At 28.6% G+C, this 25,000-nt stretch overlaps 1 protein-coding gene across 1 annotated transcript in view; it reads left to right on the top strand.

Moving 5' to 3' along the window:
• Positions 1-25,000, top strand: part of LOC113373913 (octopamine receptor Oamb-like) — a 247,040-nt gene that overhangs the window by 213,166 nt on the left and 8,874 nt on the right. The window contains exons 5-6 of the mRNA XM_026614180.1: positions 12,578-12,697; positions 20,746-20,910. Coding sequence (XP_026469965.1) covers positions 12,578-12,697; positions 20,746-20,910 — 285 coding nt within the window. The remainder of the gene's footprint in view (positions 1-12,577; positions 12,698-20,745; positions 20,911-25,000) is intronic.

The raw sequence follows: 25,000 nt of genomic DNA on the forward strand, positions 1-25,000 counted from the left end.
TCAGGCTTTTTTGAGAAAACGTAGATCAAAAGTCTAATTTTGACAAATGCCAAAAAGACCATACTGATTTCTGCAAACTTTGACGAATTTTTAAAGCTGAACCAGTTGTCGTAGGCCGTAATATTTTAGTATGATCTAGAAGACTATGGTATCTATCGTCAAAAAAATAATCATAAAATCGTCGAAATTTTTTTTTAAAAACTTTAAAAACTTATTACAAGAAAACGGCCCGGCCGATCTCTACCAAAACTAATCAGCACGATTCCAACCAATATCTTTCGAACGGTTTTTGAATTTTCAAAATCGATTCAGAATTGCGGGCTAAAACGTAGACGAAAAATTTTTCACTTTTCTGCCATTTATGAAGAAACGGCTTGGCCGATCGTCGCACAACAACTGACAAACAATAGTTCCGTCGAGATACATCGAATGGCTTTTAAATTTTTGAAATCGGTTCAGCCGTTTTCGAGAAAACGTCGATTTACGGCAAAAAATCTGTTCACATACACACACACACACACACACACACACACACTACTTTTTCCAAATTTGGTCTCATTCGATTCAGAATGGCTTGAAACGTCGAGAAAACATAAAATTAGCGAATCGGTTTTTTGATGAAAACATAAACTTCTCCTTCGGGAAGTTAATAAGGAGTTAAAATATTTATTAGATAACTAATTAATTTTTGTCATTCTTTATTGATCATTTTCTTATAAATTAGGCTATAATGTAATGATAGTTTCTTTCCCTAAGAACCTATCAACCCCTATGTATGGGTTCTTATCGCCCATATAATAGTTCGGGTGAATTCATGCGATATATAGTTATCACATCAGCGTTCAATTTCTTGTCTCTGGCGTAATTCAAGTGTCAAACTAAGCTACTTCACCAAATATCTTCTTATTGAATTAATCGCTTTTTGCATGGGCAGTTGGTTATGTTATATTTTATCAATTTTATTTTTTAACGATGATTTATAGCACAAAAAAATGGGTTGCAGCAAGCCTGAAATAAGTATCAGAGTACAACTTCAAATACATACTGTGTTTTGTAGAGAATATAGAGATTATAGCTTAAAGTAGTTAAGATATGTTGCTACAAATCAGTTTTAATTGGAGATTTTTTTTAAATATATTAACTTCCCGTAGGGTGTTACACTTATCGTTCAAAATATAAAATTAAATTTGTTGTTTTTCTTCACTTTTGATGGTGTGTGAACATTTTGCCATAGCTTAAAAAAGATTTATGTGTGTATATGTATAAATACTAAAAAAAATCAAAGTACAACTTTAAAATACATTTTGAGTTTTGTTGAGAATACACAGTATTGCTTACTTGTAGTGTGAAACAATCTTTCGTCAACGATTTCGAGCGCACGGATCAACCGATTTGAATAATTTAAAAAAACATTCTATTCCTACGCAGACATGCTGGTTTTGCACGACGGTAGACAGGTCCAACCGTTTCGCAGATACGAACAAAGAGGGCAAAAAATAGAAATTAAGATTCTGAGAAAACAGACCACCTGATTTGAAAAATTTAAAAAATATTCAAAATATAATGATGGAAAAAGTAGTGGTGATTAGTTTCTGGCAAAGACAGGCCTAACCCTTTTAGAGATACTGAACTATATGTGCAAAAAATTGTATTTTTTGAGAGAACAAATTGTCCGATTTGAATGATTCATAAAACATTTTGCTTGTGTTGACAGCGTGAAGAAACAATTCGTTTTTGTTAAAGACACTTTTATAATTCGATTCAGAATATTTTGCTATTATAGAGCACATATAGGCCCATTGTCTAGAAAACTAATCAATGTGAGGCCTATTCGAAATTTCAAATAATTCATCCATTTTTGGTATAAAGTTGAGTAATGATTAAATATTTGTGCACACATATAAACATTTTCCATTTTTGAAGTCAAACTATTCGAATTAATTGAATCGTTGAGATAACATACAGTTGGGAAAATTTCTTTAATAAATTCATTTCGGAAAGTTAAAAATATTAGATCTCACAGATGTGTGACATTGTGACTATACTAGAGATGGGCTTATTATATCCGAAGCCGGATCGACTCGGATTTGACTCCGCTTCATGGTGGAGTTATATCCGCTAAACAACTCCACGACTCCGACAATTTTGAACCCGAAATACTCAAAACAAATGTGTTCTATAGTACGCTGTTTACGTATCTAAGGATTTGTCAAATCCCATTAATTATTTGAAATAAAAATTTATGAATAATTATCAATAAAATAATTTTTCTAAAAAATTCACGAATAAATGACGGATTGTAAAATTTTTCGGTCAACCAGATGATCGACTCAGTGACTCGTATTTTTAGCAGTGTTGGCCAGAGTAAAAACGCAAAACTTGAGAATCAAATTCAATTTCATTTCCTTTTGATGAGAAAATAATTGATTCTTTTGATTAATTTTATATAAAAATTATGCAGTAAACTTTGTAATAAAAGCAAAACATAATACTTCTGCTTTGAAAATTTTTCTTCTGCTATTTCCATTTGAGAATTAATATTATATCGCGTAGTTCGATTAGCATGTTATTACTTTTAGACAATTATATAATTGTGTAAAAGTAATAATATAATACTGAATATTTGATATCACTGATAAATTTTGTACTCTAAAGTGTTGTTATTTCAGGCTATGAAAAAACAAGATTAAATAAATGTATTTCGTTTCGTATATTTTTGCCGTCATTTACGGCCAAAGATTGTCGTAGTTAGAAATATGACCCCTTAGTATTCAATAAATTATACATTTGAGCTATTCACACTTGAATACAATTTCATGGTTCTGTATCTTTAAAGTAACATTTTTGTATTTTCTGGAAAATACGCAATAGTATTTGTTTTGACTTTTATACCTAAAAAAGGTCATAAAACTGCCTGCGAGACAAGAAAGTGACCTCTTCCGTCCCAAATCAAAAACGACAAAAACACTAAATGTACGAGTTAACAGATTTAATACCAGTTTAATACCAGGAGTTGTATCCGAGTGATAACTCCGGAGTGAGTTACCCATCTCTAGACTATACTATGATCAGATCTGACTTTCTCTATATAGTGATAATGAAACTCCAAGAAAATATTTTACATAAAAGAACTTAAGTTATTTTTAGTAATAATGGAAAGTAAATATTATTACTTTAAATAGCAAACCAACAATTTGTCCCAGTAATCGCGTGATGCAATATTTTTATTCATCGTTTACCTCGAAGACGCCAAGAAACAAAATGCAAATCGAATGTATAAAGAGACTTGACGTAATGAATACAGAACGCTTCTAGAGATTTTCAGAGAGAATTGTGCTTTATATAAACACAAACGCGAGATGGAAAAAGTTTTATTCTAATGATCGAAAAACAAAAGAAAATCTAGTTATTTCTTGTAGATGAATTTCCGATAAAAAGCCTCTGATTAGATTTAAAAGTCCTAGTAAATTTATTCACTTGAGATAGAATATTTTTACGTTTATTTTTCAAAGGATTGTTGTTCGTGTTTTCAACATAATGAGAAGTATTTATAATCACAGGATAGAATAAAGTTGCTTTTGCAAAACGGACACGTATCATATTTAACTTTTAATCAGCAAAGCTAAGGATGCGTACATTTTCTACCATGAACGGAAAGAGTCAAAGCTTATTCTAGTTATCTACTTTTATTTCCTTTGGTTGAGTTGTAAGTTTGTTACGAGTTGCTATTACTTTTTTAATTTAAATATCAAAGAATTATTTGTTCCTTCATTTTCCAAGCGAGCATTGTTTTAAATTAAAATATATAAAACTTCAGTGGTGTTTTGATCAGATAGAAGAATCCTAGAATAAGTAGAACTATGTTGATTAAATTATTAAAGCTCGAAATGATAATGCGTTTGAGAATATTTTTATATTCACAACTTGCAGTATAATTTTTGGTTTCTGATTCGCATAATTTTCTTTAACTAATACTACAGCTTTACTTTTGACTATATAGTGAATATATATAAAAATAAGGTAATTTAGCCATAACACTAACAAGGGGAATCTCAGGCTTACATTTCTAAGAATAAGATGAAACTTCGTGTGTAGATAGAGTTGATAGTTAAAAAAAACACATACACACTATTATATATGTGTAATTAATCGACTTAATCAATAAAATATAAATAAGTTTATGAGTAACTAAAAATATTTCGAGTGGATTTATCACGCATCATTGAAAAAAAAATGAACACTCTATCGTTATAACAAGTAAATTGTCTAATTTTTATATTAACAAAAGTCGAAAAAATTACTCATTTTCTCAAACTTTGATGAATTTTTATAATTAAACTACTTGTCGCGTGGCCGTAATATTTCAGTAAGTTCTAGAAGACCATGATATATATCGCCAAAAAAGTTCCATAAAAATCGTATTAAATTTTTTTTCAACAGTTAAATACAAGAAAAAGGCTCGGTAGCTTTTCACCTAAAACTAATCAGTATCATTCCCAACTAATATCTTTCGAAGAGTTTTTGATTTTTTACAATCAATTCGGTAATATTTTTAAACGTGGACTAAAAGTTTAACACTTTTTTTCTAATGGTAAAGAAAATGTTCGGCAGATCGTCGCACAAAACTGGCAAACAATACTCCTCATTGAGATACATACATCAAATGGCTTTTAAATTTTTGAAATCGGTTCAGGCGTTTTTGAGAAAACGTCGATTTACGGCAAAAAATCTGTTCACACACGCATACTTTTTCCAAATTTGGTCTCATTTGATTCAGAATGACTTGAAACGTCGAGAAAACATAAAATTAGCGAGTTGGATGTTTTTATGAAAGCATGAACTTCTTCTTCGGGAAGTGAAAATGAATATCAATAAAAAATCAGTTTTAATCATCATAATATAACAAACAAACTAAACATAGTTTTTACAATCTATAAAAATTATATAAACAGTAAATTACAATCTATGATAATTTGACTCATATTTTAGTTATGATTGTAAAGAAATGGATTTTAGGTTTATAATGTCGAATGATTCGGTTTGTACTCACTTTATTAATAAAATTTTATCACAGTAGTAATGCCTAATATTTATTGTATATTTAACATTAATTAATTGATTTAAAAAATAGTATACTAAATATCAAAATATTTCTAAAAATTATCATAAATTATTATAGAATAAAGAAAAACTAATGTTAAAATTTCAATTTAAGGTATTTCATTCAGTTCATGTAACTTTTCTGTATTTAATATGTAATTAATTTGTTTTTGTGCAGTTAGTTCTAAACTAAATGATGTTTTGATAAAAAATATGATTACAAATATGAGAAAAATTAGAGAAAGAGGAATTTCTCTAATTTTTGTCATATTTGTAATCATATTTTTTATCAAAGCATCATTTAGTTTAGAACGTTTATTTGAACCAAATAAAACAAAATGTATAAAGTTAACAACAACAGAATTTTTCTTTGTTTGTTATAATTTATTCTTGATTACTTTATAAATTTTGTTTTATTTAGTTCAAATAAACGTTCTAACCTAAATGATGCTTTGATAAAAAATATGATTACAATTTTATAAAATATTAAGAATATTATTTTTTTACTATATTATTTTTTGGAGTTTTATCACTGAAAAACAGTGAAATTGATACTTGAATGCATAGACGTCTATTAAAATTTTTAGAAACATAATTTAATTAGTTTTTATATTATCTAGTTGGGACTTCTTCAAAAACTTGTTTGTTTCTATCTTTATAGCTTTCATCACTGGAAAAATATAAAATTTATATTAATACTTATTCTTGAAATTTCTAATATAATTACATCTATATTAAATATCCTCGAGCATCTCTTATATCTTAAACTTATCTTGAATATAGATGATTTGCTGACGTCAAGATATTTATTGACATACATAAAAATAAAAATTATTTTATTCGTGAAATAATACCTGCTGTACACGTGTGTTACACAATTTTGTGGTCTGTCAGTTAGTTCATTAGCAGTGAGGGGTTCATAACCATCCCCTGGGGTCCTTTATTCCTTTTCTCGACAGAAGGGGTCGTGTTAAGGAGTCAACTTAACCATGAATTTTCCGAACGAACGTGATTGGAATAAGAAAAACAGCTTCCACATAATACATGGTATAAGAAGAAAATAAGCAGGAGGGTGTGATACCGTACAAGCAATGTAATTTTCTATACACACCGTGTAGACGTGTACTAATAGAGTTGAGAGCTATATATGGCTTATAGATGGAATTTATATTGGTTTAAATCGGGAATGAAAAATCGTATATAGTAGAATGTTATTTTTACAAGCTTAAATTACTTGACGACTTCATGTAGAGGTGACTGCGTACAGTTGCGCCACCTTTTTTTGATCAGCCATAATTTTGTTAATTTACCAGTCAGCTGTGAGTGAACTAAATTAAATGGTAATTTGAATATTTGTCTACGTGAATATACTGAAATACCGTCCTTAACTAGTTGGTATTGGTATTTTTCCTTGAGGCAAGTTACATGAACTTTCCGATATGTGTAAATAATCGACTTAATCGATAAAATATAAATTAATTTATGAATGGATTTATTACACATAATTGAAAACGAACGAACATGTTAACTAGGTATATTTTCTAAAAGCAAATTTTCACAAATCAATAATTTTTATAATTGACCCAGTTTCTGTAGGACTTTAATGGTTTAGTATGTTTATTAAGACCAATTACCTTATCGTTATACCAAGTAAATCATCTAATTTTAATTTTAACAAACGTTAAAAAAACTACCTATTTTCACAAACTTTGATAAATTTTTAAAATTAAACTACTTGTCGTAAAGTCGTAATATTTCAGTGGGTTCTATAAGACCATGATATATATTGCCAAAAAAAGTTTAATGAAAATCTGCCTATTTTTTTCCACAGTTAATTACCAGAAAACGGCTCAGTAGATTTTTATCTAAAACTAGTCAGTATCATTCCCAACTAATATGATTCGAAAAGATTTTGATTTTTTAAATTCGATTCGATACTAAGAGCATCAATGTGGACCAAAAGTTTAACACTTTTTTCAAATTACAAAGAAACGGCTCGGCAGATCGTCGCACAAAACTAGGAAACCATAATCCTCATCGAAATACATCAAATGGCTTTTAAATTTCTGAAATCGTTTCAGGCGTTTTTGATCAAACATCGATTAAAAATCTAATTTTGACAAATGTCAAAAAATCGATACTAATTTTTGCAACTTTGACGAATTTTTAAATATAAACGACTTCTTGTAGAATCGTTTTCAGTATGATCTATAAGACTATGATATCTACCGTCAAAAAAAAATTTATAAAAATCCTTGAAAAATTTTTTTTAACAATTTATTACAAGAAAACCGCCCAGCCGATCTTTACCAAAAACTAATCAGGTCGATTCCCAACAAATATCTTTCGAACAGTTTTTAAATTTGCAAAATCGATTCATAATTGTGGGCTAAAACGTGGACAAAAAAATTGTCAGTTTGCTGCGATTCACAAAGAAACGCTAGTCCTCAAACATCGAATGGCTTTTAAATTCTTTAAATCGGTTCAGCCGTTTTTAAGGAAACGTCGATTTACGGCAAAAAATCTGTTCACATACACACACACATACATGCTTTTTCCTAATTTGATCTCATTCGATTCAGAATGGCTTGAAACGTCGAGAAAACATAAAATTAGCAAATCGGATTTTTTCATGAAAACAAACTTCTGCTTCGGAAAGTTAATCATGATAAAATATAACGTGATCGTGAAATATATTTTTTGCGATTTTTCGCGCCAGCATTTAGTAATATTGAAACGCAAGTTTTTTCAATAATCTTGGCTACATGACAATTCATACACTTTGCGTTTGAAGCTTTCATATTACCGATATGCTTAGCAATTTAAAAAAAAAGATCTTTTATATTGATGAGTTTTGAACATTTTTAAGATTCTCTTACATTCCTAAACTTAACAGTCCTAACTTACGAACAAAAAACATTTAAACGCTTGCAACAGTTTTGAGATAGAGCTGATTTTTTAGTTAGAGGAAAAATTTTATATTCGAAATAAAGAGGTGAAAATTTCAGCTTATTCAGCTAAAAGCTTACTGAACGGGAAGTTAATTATAAAATTTTACACATCAATCGCTAAAGTCGCCTGAAAAATTTACTCATAAGCAAACGAAAATCCTACGCATATTGAATGAAATCGTGTATTTTTTTTAAATTGATAATATTATTTATAAGCGCCGATTTCTTTTCACTGTTTGAATATCAGTCTCGAGAATTTCTGTTATTCGGGTGGCTGTGTTTAAGTAATTGAAATTCAAACAGGCTTTGATGTCTTATTTACATGTAAGGCGATTTAAAACACGAGATATAGACAAATCGATACCCTCGATGAAAAAACGGCATAAAAATTCATATCAAAGGCACGTACTATGCACAATCAATATAGACAGAGTCACGTCTGTAGGTGTTTGGGTAAGCAAGTGATTTTGGAAATGTAGAAAATAAATAAAAATTAGAAAGGTGCTTTTTTCATATCGTCTAAGTTAAATTGATTTATATTATTTGCTAAAGCATTTCAGACATCTTTTTATTTATTTTTTTTTATTTGGGCTCGCCAGTAGGTAAGCGGTTAAGAGCGACGGAACTTATTTCTGAGGTCCCGGGTTCCATACCCACTTCGAGCAGCCTGTTGTCAGGCAGCAGTGACAACAATTTTCACTTGGAAATATAGATAGCAATATGTTTCTAAGTGAAAATAGCCCTTGCCCGGCATTGCTGCACCAATAAAAAGTCAGCCCTATTAGATTAATTCTAATAACAAAAATCATCAAATATGGATGGATTAACCATTGGGTTACCATCTAAAAATACGAAGTAAGAAGTTTCAGCCCAACAGCTCATAAGACGTAAGGTTCTGATTGCTGTTAAAAATATTAAAAAAAGTAAAAAAAAACGTTTTTTATTCAAAGTTTGCCTGCGTTAACGTGATATACTATTGCACTAATTATTATAATATTTACAATACTATTGCACTAATATATTATAATATAATATTTACAATCATGATTAAAACACAATTTTAATTTAGTTTAGAAGCTATTCGGTTTGATGTAAATATTTAGTGGTATTATAATTATTAACTTACCCGTAGGGTAATTTATTATGATCATCCAAAAATCGAAAATAGAAGTGCATTTTTTTACGTTTCAGACGTTTCTGAGCATTTTGGCATACCTTAGTGGATACAGCATTTTGTCGGCGTTTTCGGATGTATGAGTCAACCGATTTGAATGATTCGATTTCTATTGATAGGGAAACGTGCTAATTAGTTTTTGGCAAAGACAGTTTCAACCGTTTCGAAGATACGGGGCATTTTTATGGAGAAAATAGAAACTAAGTTTTTTAGAGAATAGAACATCCGAAATGAATGATTTAAAAAATATTCACTTCACAATGATGGGGAGACGTGGTGATTAGTTTTTAGGAAAGTCAGGTCTAGCCGTTTCTGAGATACGGTGCTGAAGTGAAAAAATGGCAGGTTATGAGTGAACAAAATAGCTAATTCAAATGATTAAAAAAATATTTAGCTTGTGTTGACAGTGTGAAGAAACTATTAGTTTTTGGGAAAGATCAGTTTCAAAATTGAAAAAAAAATCGAAAATATTATTACTTTTAATTACAAATAATATGTTAAACCTTACTTATATACTGCAAATAAGTTATTCTAAATTTGCTGGTTCTTCAACTAGATTAAATTAGATTAGATTAGACTAAGTAATAAACGTCGTCGTACAAATAAGCTACGAATTTTTTTTCCACTAAATACGAATAATGAATAATACAGCATTTATTACCTATTTGCAAACATTTAAAATTCTTCGAATATTTCATGACGATACGGGAAGTTCCAGCAATTTGCCTTAAGGCACGTTGCCAGGCGCCGCTAGTTTGTTAGTATACTCTATTAATTAATGAATGTAGTCATGGCAAATTTACCAATGATCATTTCTCTAGATATTATATCATATTATCATTTGTTTATATTTATATATTAGTAGATAATAAATTCTAAATTATAAAAACTGTAATAACTGTAAACTTACAATTATTATAAAACATGAATTAATTACGATATTACTTACATTGTCTGTTTTCAACTATTTTTTACTAACTGTTGGACTTTGCCATTTAACTATATAATGATAATAACTATACTTTATATTATACTATCGCTCATTTGTATTTTTCTATTTATTTAAAATTTATGAAATTATAAACTTATTCTATTGATATATCTGTATTAAAAAAATATCAATATAGCTGAATAAAAATTATTATTCATGTAACTAACTGCGAGAGAAATAAGCAGCAGAATTTTACTGTTGCATCCACTTCATAACCAAACATGGTTTTCTTGGAAATGACCAAGAAACTCTAATACCTACCCTTTGTGTCTCACAAATTTAATTTCCTACTTTGTCTTCGACTCTAAGTCTTTAGACAACTACGAATGCATTTTATGCCATGCCATTACTCATTTTAAAGAAGTTCCTTAGAAATAGTAAACGACTTATTATTAGTACTAACTAAACCTGAATTGAATGGCTACGATTTTAGCATTGTTTTATCTCAGGATAATTCTTTTTTTTTGTCAAAGAAACTGCAGCAAAAGATCTATTAATTGCAGAAACGTGCATTGAGATAGATTGAGTGGATGAGATTATTTTCTGGAGAGTTTATCTTCGGTTTAACGTTCCTGGAACCATGGATCATTTAGTTCAGACATATAATATATATATATATATATATATATATATATATATATATACATATATATATATATATATATATATATATATATATATACACTAGATGACTCAACGGACGTTGTCCTGTACCCACGTCTACAATTCAAAAGTTTCAATTTTTTTAATAACTTATCCTACTATTTTTAATATCCTATTTGATGTCCTGCCTTTGTGATTTATTTATGGTCTTAGCATAAATAGTATAAGAAATCCAAAAAAAATATTTTATCTGCAATAAATAAAAATATCACACTTGATTTTACCACACAACATAAGTGCTTCAATAATTTAATCTATAATTTTCATAACTTCGTACGATATATTAGTTGCTTCTTGGCAATCATAATTTCTAAAGTACATCTTTTTTACTTATAATTTCATAAGCATTATTATTTAAGTTTAATTCTTAGGTGGTTTACTTCATAAAATCTAGTACATATGAGTACTCATCAATCTAAAATCAACATGCTAAATATTCCACATCCAATGCCAAACAAATGAATTTTTCACACAAGAAACAAAACTTTAAATCATAATTTTAATAAGTAGAAATATTTTGTTGTATTGTTAAATAATTTTGTGAAGCAAACCAAAATGCGACATGCATAAGTTTAAAAAAATAATGTATGTGCAATTTTGAACTTATTGCGTTATTTATTAAACTGAATTATGTAATTTCGTCTGCCAAACATGTGCTGTTGACTGTATATTATATTATTTTAATTTCTGGCACATCTCAGCTGCAGTAGACTTTACATTTTTCTTGCATATTATATTTTAATATTATCTAGGCTCATAATTTCAACTAAATTCAATTATCAAGTAAATTGACATTTCTAGCAGATGACTGTTCAAATGTTTTCAATAAGTGTGTTTTTTGTAATTTTTGCCATTTATTTCTACAATATTACTATAGTTTTATCGTTCATTAAATCTTAAAAAAATTCTTTGACAAACTCTAAAAAGAATTATGAAAATTCCGAAAAACCGTTTAGAAGTATCAAATCATACACCCGTAAGAATTTATATATATATACATATATATATATATATATATATATATATATATATATATATGTATGTATGTATATAATAGGATGGTCCTTAATATGGACATTTTCAAATTCCTTGCTCCCAAGGGCTCAAATGGTTCCAAATTGATAAAAAACAATTCTCTGAAAGTTTTACTCTTAATATTGACTTTTAGATAGTGCGCAAATTGTGTGAAAATAGCATGAAAAATTTTTCAAAAGAATTAAAAATGTTTTAAGCTATAATTTAGCGAACAAATGAATGAGTTTTTTTCAAAATTTGTCGCTAAGTTATACCTAATTTTTTTTTTATTTTCAAAATTTTTTCCATGCTATTTCCATACGAAGTTTGATTGAATTGCGCACTATCTAAAAGTTAATATTAAGAGCTAAAACTTTCAGAGAATTGTTTTTTATCAATTTGGAACCATTTGAGCCCTTGGGTGCAAGGAAATTCGAAAAAGTCCATATTAAGGACCATCATACTATATATATGAAATTAAATGAATAGGCAACAAATAAGCATACATACAATTTGTCAGACATACTCGATCCAGAACCAATTAAAATCAATACCAAATGTCATGTGAAAATTTATTAAAATAATGTCTAGAAAGACTTACTTAGTGAAAGTTTTTCTTATAAATATAAATTAACTGTCTTCAAGAAATATATTTTAGTTTTAATAACTATTTATCACTTTTAGGTTCGCGTGGTATAGGACGATTTGACGAACAACGCCTAACTTTAAGGATTCATAGAGGACGGGGTGGTTCTGAAAATAGAAGATGTCATCATCATTCTTCCATTAAAAGCAATGCTTCAGGTAAGTAATTATTGTTACGAAAAAAATCTATATTCTCATGAAACTGATAGGTACTAAGCATTCTACAATTTCGATTATTTTACTATAATATATTATTAAAATCAATTCCTGAATAGTTTGTATACGTTCTCAAATGTAACATTAATGAAATGGCTTTTAGTAAAGTTTGTACACTTCAAGACCAGTTTATAGAAAAGGAAATCATTTAGAAACGTTACTTATAAAACTTTTTAATTAATGCGACATACCGTGAGATTGAGACGTGACCAAGACCTTTTAGAATATAATTTTTGCTTCTTAATTAATACTTCTCTTCTGTAAATCTCTATTATGATATTGTATTAAAATTTAATACGCATATCATGTGGCAAAATGGAATTACATAAAAGACAGGTATTGACAACATTTATCTAATAAAAATATAGCTTAGATTCCTATTTTTTAACTTCTCGAAGGAGAAGTTTGTTTTCATCAAAAAATTCAATTCACTAATTTTATGTTTTCTCGAAGTTTCAAGCCATTCTGAATCGAATGAGACCAAATTTGGAAAAAGTATGTATATGTGTGTGCATGTAATTGAACAGATTTTTTACCGTAAATCGACGTTTTCTCAAAAACGGCTGGACCGATTTCAAAAATTCAAAAGCCATTCGATGCTCCTCGTTGGGGACTATTGTTTGTCAGTTCAGTTGGCGATTGGCCAATCCGTTTCTTTATAAATAGCAGAAAAGTGAAAAATTCAAAAACAGTTCGAAAGATATATGGTTGGGAATCGTGCTGATTAGTTTTTGGTAGAGATCGGCTGGCCCGTTGTCTTGTAATAAAGTGTTAAAACATTTTTTCGACGATTTTTATTATTATTTTTTGATGGTAGATAAGATATTATAGGCTTATAGATCATACTTAAATATAACGGCCCTACGACAACTCGTATAACTTTAAAAATTCGTCAGAGTTTGCAAAAATTGGTATCGTTTTTTTTTTTGCACTTGTCAAAATGAGACCTTTCATCGACGTTTGCTCAAAAACGTCTGAACCGATTTCAGAAATTTAAAAGACATTTGACGTATCTCGATTTTCTGCAACAATCGGCCGAGCCGTTTCATTGTAATTTGGAAAAAAGTGTTAAACTTTGCGTCCACGTTTAAGCTCATACTGTCGAATCGATTTTGAAAAATCAAAAACTGTTCTAAAGATATAAGTTGTGAATGATACTGATTAGTTTTAGGTGAAAATCTACCGAGCCGTTTTCTTGTAATTAACTATTGAAAAAAAAAATTAAGCCGATTTTTATGGAACTTTTTTGGCGAGATATATATGGTCTTATAAAACTTACTGAAATATTACGGCCTTAAGACAAGTAGTTTAATTTTAAAAATTCATCAAAGTTTGATAAAATGAGTAGAATTTATTAAAATGGTTAAAGGCGTTAGAATTAAAATTATACGATTTACTTGATATAACGATAGAGACTTGGCCTCAATAAACATACTGAACCAATACTACGGAAATACTACGAAGTACTACGGAAATTAACTCAATTATAAAAATTATTGATTTGTGAAAATTTGCTTGTAGAAAATACTCCAAGTTAACGTGTTCGTTTGTTTTCAAATACATATGTGTAATAAATCCACTCGGAATACTTTTAATCAATCACTCATAAATTAGTTTTTTTAATTGATTAAGTCGATTATTTACACATATCGGGAAGTTCATATTACTTGCCTCGAGGCAAAATACGAAAAGCAAATAATTTTTAATTTTAATGTTTTACAGACTACAATCATTCTGACTATTTTTTTATTATATAATGAGCACATTCTGAGAGATGTGTCATATTACTTTTTGCTGCTTTCTAAGCGCGGAATATAGTTTTTGTTCTGTCATGTGAAGTTCTAATTTGTTTGTAATGATTTATTCATTTACTGCAAAATGCTTTTCCATTGTTTCACAAAATATTCAAAATTCTAGTATGTAAAATGCTGTATGCGAAAATTATAAAATTAATGTTAATAGATACCAACACTATTAACAAGTAATATAAAGATGTATATTTATATCTATGTATATATATAATATATATTATATATATATATATATATATATATTATATATATATATATATAATCTATTTCTATTCTGAAACTTCATTTTCCGTTTTCATGAATGAATAATTTCCGCGATTCATAATTCCCGTCATAAATTCATAATAATTGGCTATTGTTAGACGCAAATATAACTCAAACAATAGTCAGATGATTTCAAATGAAAATCAAATCAAGTAAGTAAATAAGGAATGGAAAATCGTATTAAAGAGCGAATCGTAGTTCTATTGAACAGTTAGTTAGCCTCATTACTGCTATATGAACAAAACACAATTCTTTGAACAGCAATCCAATAGAAAGTTTTGCCGCTCAGAGTTATTCGTTAAAATAATTCAATTTATTCCTTCGGGATAACGAGATTACATCAAAACTGGTCCGAATCAACATCATATCGAAGTGAAGAGCTAGTCAAAATTTTAACGTCAGTAATTTGATAAAGCAAGTTTTTTTATTCTCATTATTTTTTAATTTATCAACTAAATCTTAATAAACTAAAAACTTTAACTTCTTAAAGAATAAGTGAGAATAAGTATTATCTTATAATTACACAGTTACAATAAGGAAGTATTGAGCTGTAACCAACGAAAACTATTTTTTGAAGAATTTTTCCATCACATCTTTTTCCTACCTTGAACGTGCATGTTTATTTAACAAGGACAATACATACAGTATTTATTCAATACAAATTTTATTTTTATTTAAATTGACAATTAATTATATTATTTATGCTATATAGTTTTACAAAAATCAACATGCCAATATCCTTTTCTTTTACGACATATATTAATTTGCAGTTTTATATAAATAATTTAATAATTAAACTAGTGGTGTATAGCATCGTGCCTTATGTACCGTACCGAACTGTTCGAGGAATATTAAATGTTTTCGAATAGATTATTATAAATACTGTAAAATGGTCTAAAATTTGTAAAAATTATATAAACTGAATTGCACAGTAAAAATTACTAATTTTTTATAATTAGTATATAAGTGTGCCTTAGAACTTTAGCAAGAATTAAAATTAAAATCTATTAATTATTAATATATTATTAAAAATTAAGTTATAAACAATAATAAAAAAATTAATAGTTTTTTTAAAAAATATTGCTTAATATTCTACCTAACTTTTTTACCAGTAATCACACAAAGATTCAAACAACCTTTTTTAGAACTAATAAGCATCTTTTTGAAAATTTTAATATTGGTTTTGTGTGTTTCAGAAACCAAAAATATTTCTCAATTTTTTTTTAATTCCTGCATACATATATATATATATATATATATATATATATATATATATATATGTATGAATTTTATATTTAAAAATCTTGAAAATTGGTTTTTAAAAAAGTAATAATTTCTATATTGACTTTTGCTGGATATAAATATCAGCGTTCATAGTAAAACATACTCTTTTTATATATTTAATAAAATACTTTCACAATTTTGTAAAAAGCTCTTGTTACATATGAAAGTATATATAAAATAATATATAATTGAAACTTGATATTCAATATTCATTATTTTCGTTTAATTTATACAATATATTTTTAAACTAGTTGGTTTGGTATTTAGCCTTGAGGCTAGTTACATGAACTTCCCGATATGTGTAATTAAACGACTTAATCAATAAAAAATAATTTAATTTATGAGTGATTAGAAGTATTCCGAGTGGATTTATGATTGAAAACGAACGAACACTTTGACTTGGAGTATTTTCTAATAGCAAATTTTCAAAAATCACCAGTTTTTATAATTGAACCAGTTTCCATAGGACTTTAATGGTTTTGCAAACTTTGACGATTTTTTAAAATTAAACGACTTGTCGTAGGGCCGTAATATTTTAGTAAGTTCTACAAGACTATGGTATCTGCCGTCAAAAAAAATGTAAAATCGTCGAAATATTTTTTTAAAAAACTTTATTACAAGAAAACGGCCCGGCCGATCTGTACCAAAAACTAATCAGCACGATTCCCAATCAATATCTATCGAACGGTTTTTAAATTTTCAAAATCGATTCAGAATTGCGGGCTAAAACGTGGACGAAAAATTTTTCACTTTTCTGCGATTTACAAAGAAACGGCCCGGCCGATCGTCGCACAAGACTGAGAAACGCTAGTCCTCGTCGAGATACATCGAATGGCTTTTAAATTTTTGAAATCGATCCAGTCGTTTTTGAGAAAAGTCGTCGATTTACGGCAAAAAATCTGTTCACACACACACACACATACTTTTTCCAAATTCGGTCTCATTCGATTCAGAATGGCTTGAAACGTCGAGAAAACATAAAATTAGCGAATCGGATTTTTTGATGAAAACATAAACTCCTCCTTCGGGAAGTTGACAATATCTCATTAGCAACATTTATACATGCATTCATAACTTACAAAGATTCTCATCCGTACCATTTTTCATATTATTTGTTGGGCATGAAAATATTTTTTTAAAGTACTAATATAGCTCCCAATAGCTAGATACAAAGCCACAAACAAAATAGAATTACATATAAACCAATTTGTATGAATTCTGTTCTGTTACAAAAAACATTAATATGCCTTTGAGCAATAATTTATGTCTAGAAACCAGGTCGTGCAAAATGTTGTACGTGCTAATTTAAAATAATAAGCAAACGCAGAATATTTGTGCAGAAATATGTGTAGAACTTTAATCTTCAATTAACTGTTTATAAGATAATTTGATGAAAATTTTATCTGAATGTCCTTTGACTGCCTCTCTATGTTTCTGGCCATTATGATGTTATAGAATCAAACAGTTTTACATATATTTTGATTGTCTCGTTATACATTATTTCATCTCTGTATATTTTATATGCAGCGAGCGTTCCTAAAATATCCATGAAACCGAGACACGTGTCTGAAAAATTGATATCATTTCGAAATGCTAATTACAAATAGTACTATTGTAATAATTAATATGCATATATATATATATATATATATATGCATAATTTGCATAAAGCAAAATTGTAAAAAAAATTGCATGGTGATAATTAATCAAAATAAAACACCCTTTAATTGTTTTGTTGTTTCTTTTCAAAAATGATAACTAGTTGAGCGCATGGCATCGTGCCTCAAGGCAAATTGTTGAAACTTTCCGTACCTAAAATTTGTTTTTTTCTTAAAGATAAACATTTTTGAAAAAAAATTACTCTGAAAAATAAAATTTTTGATAAACTATAAATTTTTGACAAAAATTTACTTTTTTTTGAAAAAATGACGTTTTTTGAAGAAAAGTGTATTTTGAAATATTTTGGAAATTCTGAACTTTTTTTTTCAAAGCAATCGTACTGCCTTAACTGCATACAGACAAAATATTGAAGCGCGAAGGGCCGCGCCGCTGTCTAACGGATAAGCATTGGTACGGAACCCATAGGAATGTAAACAAAATTTATACTTATTGTTAAAATCTCTGAAAAATAGCTGATAATTTGATGTGCATATGTTTAATGATCATATTTGACCGCCAAAAGACATTTTTTTTAGTTTTTGTACTAGATCTCCGAAACCGCTAGACCTGCCTTCGTGATCAGTTCTTCATCTTGTTAATACAAGTAAAATGTTTTTTGAATTATTCAAATCGGATGCTCCGTTCTCTTAAAAACTGAGTTACCGTTTTTGCACTTTTTGCCCCATATCCTTGGAACGGCTAAACCTGCCTTCGCCAAAAACTAATCAGCACGTCTCCTTATCAATACAAATCGAACGCTTTTTGAATTATTCAAATCGCTTCATCCGTGTTCCCGAAATCGTCGACGAAATTTTGAATCCGAACACACATACACACACGCACACACACACACACACATACATCCATTTTTTTTTAAGTATGCCAAAATATCCAGAAACCTCTAAAACGTAAAGATATATAAAAATTTTCATTGTCGATTTTTTGCGATTATTATAACTTACCGTACGGGAAGTTAATAAATATCTAAATTTTGCATAGAATTAAACCTTTAAAATATTTTTGAATCGATTTTCAATAAAAATTATACTAAGCAATAATTTTTCTGAAAAACAAAAACAAATATTGTAAATACAAAGAATTATTTGAGCTCCTAAAATCAATAATTTTTTTAGGAATTTTAAAAATTCATAATAGTCGTTGTTAGTACTAATTATGCTAATTGATCCATTGATAATTAAAAAAAAAAATTTTAGAAAAATTACAATAATTCAGTACAGTTATTACTCTAAATCGCCAAGATAAACTATTATTATTTCTCACTGATTTCTATTTTTTATGTAATCATTTATATTATCAAAATATTGCTTGTTCTGTGGTTTAATAACATAATTCCTTTATATAAATAATGTATTAAATGTATATATTATGCTATTAAAACAAATAATGATAGGAAATATATATCCCTTCAGAATTTATTAATATATATTATATATTATTCAAGGTAAAAGGATTAATTGCGTTAATTTTTTTATTTATACAGAAAATACATGATACAATTACATTTCAAATTAAATGGCTATTACTTCTAGTGAAGGATCCAAATTATTTTTACTCTTTTTTAATTATTACTACTTAATATTTTTATATTAACTTGTAGTATTCATGCAAAAGATATGTTTAGTATTTGTTCATATTTTTAATTACTCATCACATTTTTCTTGTTTGTTCCTTTATGCAGCAAAATATATCTTTTATCAAAAAGCCTCATTCACTAGGATAAAGTTTTTGTGAATTTTTCTATGAAGCTGCCAATCCTGTAGCATATTGCAATCAAGTTATTGTACACTCTTTTACTTCTTTGTTTCAAAGAGAATGCAAATAATTTGAAACAGCAAGAGGACGCACAATTTATTTTCATTCTCAGTATAAAGTATAAAGGTCACGCTTTTTCATTGATTTTTTGCACAGGCTTGAAAATTCAATTGCTCTATGAATCCATAGAATAAATTGATTCATTGTTAGTTTGAAATATAAAAGAGATTTGATTTCAAATCTCGAATTATGTATAGATAGATTGACACGTAGATTTAATTTTTATTTGTATAAAAGTTTCTGCAATTACAAAACTGAAATTGAAAATATCATATACTGTATAAAATGATACTGCTTTTAATGCTTCAGTAAGACCAGTCATGAATTAAAAACTTTTTTTATTTGCATAGTTTTATTGTCAATCAAAATAATATACATTTTTTAAGACAATATCCTGTTGGTGTTAATGCATTTAAGTGATTATCTCCTATGAGATATCTCTCTTTTTTATTTTTTGACATTTTATTTAAGATCGTATGACCATTTTTTTCAATTTTTGTGTTCCTCGCTTAATACTTTTAAAAATATGTTCGGGTGACCTGGTAGTTTTTTGTGGTATTTTTTGCTCCTTTCTTTTATCATTTCATTAATAGTTTTTATTTTTAGGTCTTTGTGTAAGGTGTCATTTGTGACATACCAGGGTTAGTTCACAATGCATCTTAAAATGTTCAATTGCTCTGCTTGTAATTTTTTCTATATTTGAATTGCTTGCGCTCAATGCCGTATGTCCAGATTGGGATAATTATTGTTTTATATAAAAGGAGTTTGTTTTCATAGCACATATTTGAACTCCTGCCAATTAGCCGAATTGAAAACTTGACTTAAAATTTAAATATTTTCTTTCTATTTGTTTTTTCAATATTTTATAAATAAGCAGAAGAACAAAATACTAAAAATTTTAGTATCACATAGGTTCACTACCTTGTATAAAAGTTTCTTCATTGACTCGCCAATTTATTTAAAAAAAAATAGATGATTTTAAGCATGATTTTTATTCATATACAGAATTTACATTTTAATGTTTAAGTTTACTTTCAATGCATTCTTAGTAAATCAAATTCAATTTTGGATATACAATTTTCGATAATTTTTTGTTGATCATGGAATATCAAGCATTACTGATACTTTTTTTTTATTTAGGGAGAATGTCTACATCTACTTCTATGAGGAATTGTTCTCCACAACATAGTTCACCACGTAGTGCAAGTACCAGCTTAGGAAGTACTCACGAATCACCTGAAAAATCATCTATATCAAGGACCAACACCTGGGTTTTGCATCATGCGACCAATAATTCCAATTCTGGTAATTAAATCTTGGATTATTTGAACATGTTATTATAACAATTTGTTTTTTTGAAAGAGCCAAACGCATGTGTATGACAGTCATAACTCTTTCAAGACTGAGCAGTATGTTGATCTTTATGCATTTCATTTTCATGACTTCTTTTTAAATTATTAAAATAGCTGAGTTAATAGTTCAATACCTCAGTATTTCAGAATCAACTACAATTACTTTTATTGAGAATCAATTGTGTATTTTTAAGGGTTTCCCATCCATAAATAATTATCGTATACTACACGTAGGGTAAGTTATAGTAATGGACAAAAATGGAAAATGAACATTTTTGCATATCTTCACGTTTCAGAGGTTTCTGAATCTTTTAGCTTATCTCAGAAAAAAGTCATTTGTGTGTTTTGTGTGTCCGCAATTTTTTGTCCACGTTTTCGGGCGCACGGATCAACCGACTTGAATGGTTCAGAAAACATTGAATTCCTATTGATAGGGAGATGAGCTGATTAGTATGTGAAGAAGGCAATTCCAGCAGTTACGGAGATATGGAGCAAAGAGTGCAGAAAATAGAAATCGAGTTTTTGAGAGAACCGAGTATCTGATTTGAATGACCTAAAAAACAGTCAATTTGTAATGATTGGGAGAAGAGATAAGTTTTTGGCAAAGTCAGGTCTAGCCATTTCGAAGATACAGAGCTTAATGTACAAAAAATTTCAGTTTTTGAAAGAACTAAGCAGCCGATTTGAATTATTCAAAAAACTTTCTACTTGTGTTGACAAACAATTGCTTTTGGAAAAAAATTTCATTTCAATATTTTTTTGTATATTGAAAATAATTCAGATTTTAATTTTATTTCCGGCTAAAGTTCTAAAGTTCACGTATATACTTCAAATAAATAATTTTAACTTTGCAATTCAGTTTATATAATTCTAATAATCGATTTAAAATATTTAATATTCCTCGAACATTTCGTTACGGTGCTGGAAGTTCCACTGATTTGCCTTAAGGCACGATGCCATACACCACTAGTTCTTATTTCATTTGATGAAGTTCCATATATTTATTGCTAGCTTCTATACGATACACTTCAAGAGTAACTTTGTAAGTTGTATTTGTTGAAATTTAATGTTTATCGATTGCTGTATAAGTTTCCTCATAGCAATCATCTTAAGTATAGCTCGTACACAACTTTTTTTCTTGTAGTTGTTGTATTAAATAAAGTTATCCGGCTTTCGAAACGAAAAACATCGAACAAGTAAAATAAATCTTGAATTGGAATCAAGACTTAGAAACATATGTCACGACACGACGCAAAAATGGCATCGAACTCCGACGAAAGATACGGGTTACTGATAATAAAAGACTTAGGGCTGGTAGATATTTCGCAAAATAAAAATTAACAAAACTAGTGCTGCATGGCATCCTGCATTAAGGCAAATTGTTGAAACCTTCCGTACCAAAAATTTTTTCACATTTTTTCACATTTTTTCACACATACGAACACACACCCATACATACATCCATTTTAGCTAAGGTATGTCAAAATGTTCAGAAACGTTAAGATATGCAAAAATTTTTATTTTCAATTTTTTTGCGGGGACCACAATCGAAAATTATAATACAATTCCACCAAGATATCAAAAATTCAGTCTTTGCAGTTGAGCTATATAATTTTGATAGACCATCCTCTATAAAAAAGCACTAATGCATGTTCGCAAGTGTTATAAAAAGGTAGCGCATTTAGTCAGGATTGTAAAATGATAAAATTATGTTAATATAGTGGTAAATGTTATTTACAGTTAGAATACCAAATTTTAAATTAATAAAAATAAGAACTAATGGAACATGGCATCGTGCTTTAAGGTAAATTGCTGGAACTTCTCGTACCAAAAACTGTTCTTTTTAGAAAAAATAACTTTTTTCCAAAACTTTGAAATAATTGAATTTTTGAAGGTTTTGAAATTTTTGACAAAATGTGATTTTTTTATCTTTTATTTTTTTCAGAAATTTTGAACTTTTTTCAAAGCAATCGCGCTGCATAGCTGTTTTAGAAGATAAAATATCGAAGCGCGTAAGCGCCGCGTTGTAGTACATTGGTACGGAACCTATAGAAATGTACACATTTGTACTTAATTTTGTTAATCTCCAATATTCTATAATATTGTGGGAGTTGTAATGATTATGATAATATATTAAATTATAAACTCCCAACATAAAAAAATATATCAAATTTATTGACTATAAAAATATTACGATATGAAAAATATACATGACAAGTACAATTGTTTTTTTACAATCATGGCTAGCCTGCTTGATCCCCACACACTCCCTGCCCAGTGTTGACCTCACAGTTTAAAAAGAAAATACAGGGAAACACGTTATAAAAAATATGGTGAGAAAGCAGATGAAGCAGTGGTCAATTAGAAATTTCCATGTTTCGTCAGCAGATTCACGGTATGTGGTAATTCGACCTTCCATCAACTCCATATTCTGCATAAGGTTCTGACTAAAAAAAAAACATGTGGAAAATTTCCTGAACCTCGATGTCGGTGAACTTCTAAGATTCAGCCTCGATCTAATTGGTATTAGTTATATCAGAATTACTTAATGTTTGGAATGCATAATTTATGGGTACAGATTTCATTTCTGCAGGCGTTGCATTCGTATCTGATGGGTTCTGATCAGAGAAAGAAGTTGGCTCTTTATCCAAATCAGGATCATTGGTTTCTTTAACATAAGTTGGGTTCTGATCAGAGAAAGAAGTTGGCTCTTTATCCAAATTAGGATCATTGGTTTCTTTAACATAAGAGTCCAGAATTGTGGAATCCAATAAATAATTTATGTCAAATTTTGTTTTGACTCGTCGCTGTCACCGATAATGGGAGGTAGCATCAAAAAACGATTAGTTGAGTTAACGGACGAGGAGAGGTTGAATTGCATTCCAATGAAAAGTCTAGGCTCCAAATTATTTCTTTTTGTCAGCAATAAACACTGAGGTCTGGGTATACCAAATGAGTAACCTCGGAAGTCTGATCCAGATAGTAAGTGCGTTAAACTATGATGGATTGGACTGGACGTACCTTATAGGTTGTCTCTGAAGACCAGTGATTATGGTGCTGCGTCAAAATTAATTTTTCTTAAATCCTCGAAAAATAAAACTCCTTGATCTTCATCTCCATCGTCGTGAGTCACCAATGTGGGAGTTGTAATGATTATGATAATATATTAAATTATAAACTCCCAACATAAAAAATATATCAAATTTATTGACTATAAAAATATTACGATATGAAAAATATACATGACAAGTACAATTGTTTTTTTACAATCATGGCTAGCCTGCTTGATCCCTACAATATGATTTGCATATAATTAATGATTATTTTTGACCAACAAATGGCCATCTCTTTTACTTTTTTTTTATTGAATCTTTGGAAACGCTGAACTTCTAAAATTTTCTCCAGTTGTTAATTTCGACAAAACAAGTAAAATGTTCTTTGAATCATTAAAATCAAACGCTCCTTTCAATAAAGAAAATATCATTTTTGGCACTTTTTGTCCCGAATCATCGAAACGGCTTGACCTTTGCCAAAAACTAATCGGCACGTCTACTTATCAATAAAAATGTAATGTTTTCTTATGCATTAAAATCGGTTGATTTGTGCTCTCGAAATCGTCGACGAAAAATTGTATCCGCACTTATATACACACACATACATCCATTTTTTGAGGTATGCTAAAATGCTCAGAAACCTTTGAAACATAAAGATATATATATATATATATATATATATTTTATATATATATATATATATATATATATATATATATATATATATATATATATATATATATATATATATGATTAAAAAGTTGATCAAAATTCATTGAAATTTGTTATTGGAAGTTATTCAACATTTCCATTCGCATTAAAAGGCGCACCCTGTACATTCTACACACATATATATACATACACACAAGCACACAAACACGTCATTTTGGAAAAATATATACTAATAAAATTTTAAATATTTGGCAAATCATTCATATGAGAAGTTATTCAAATTCAATTAATTTAGATTGCTTTATTCATAATAATCAA

The sequence above is a fragment of the Ctenocephalides felis genome, unplaced genomic scaffold, assembly GCF_003426905.1.
Source record: "Ctenocephalides felis isolate EL2017-DRISC unplaced genomic scaffold, ASM342690v1 CF-g0.4_SCAFFOLD_01604, whole genome shotgun sequence".
In the NCBI taxonomy this organism is placed as follows: Eukaryota; Metazoa; Arthropoda; class Insecta; order Siphonaptera; family Pulicidae; genus Ctenocephalides; species Ctenocephalides felis.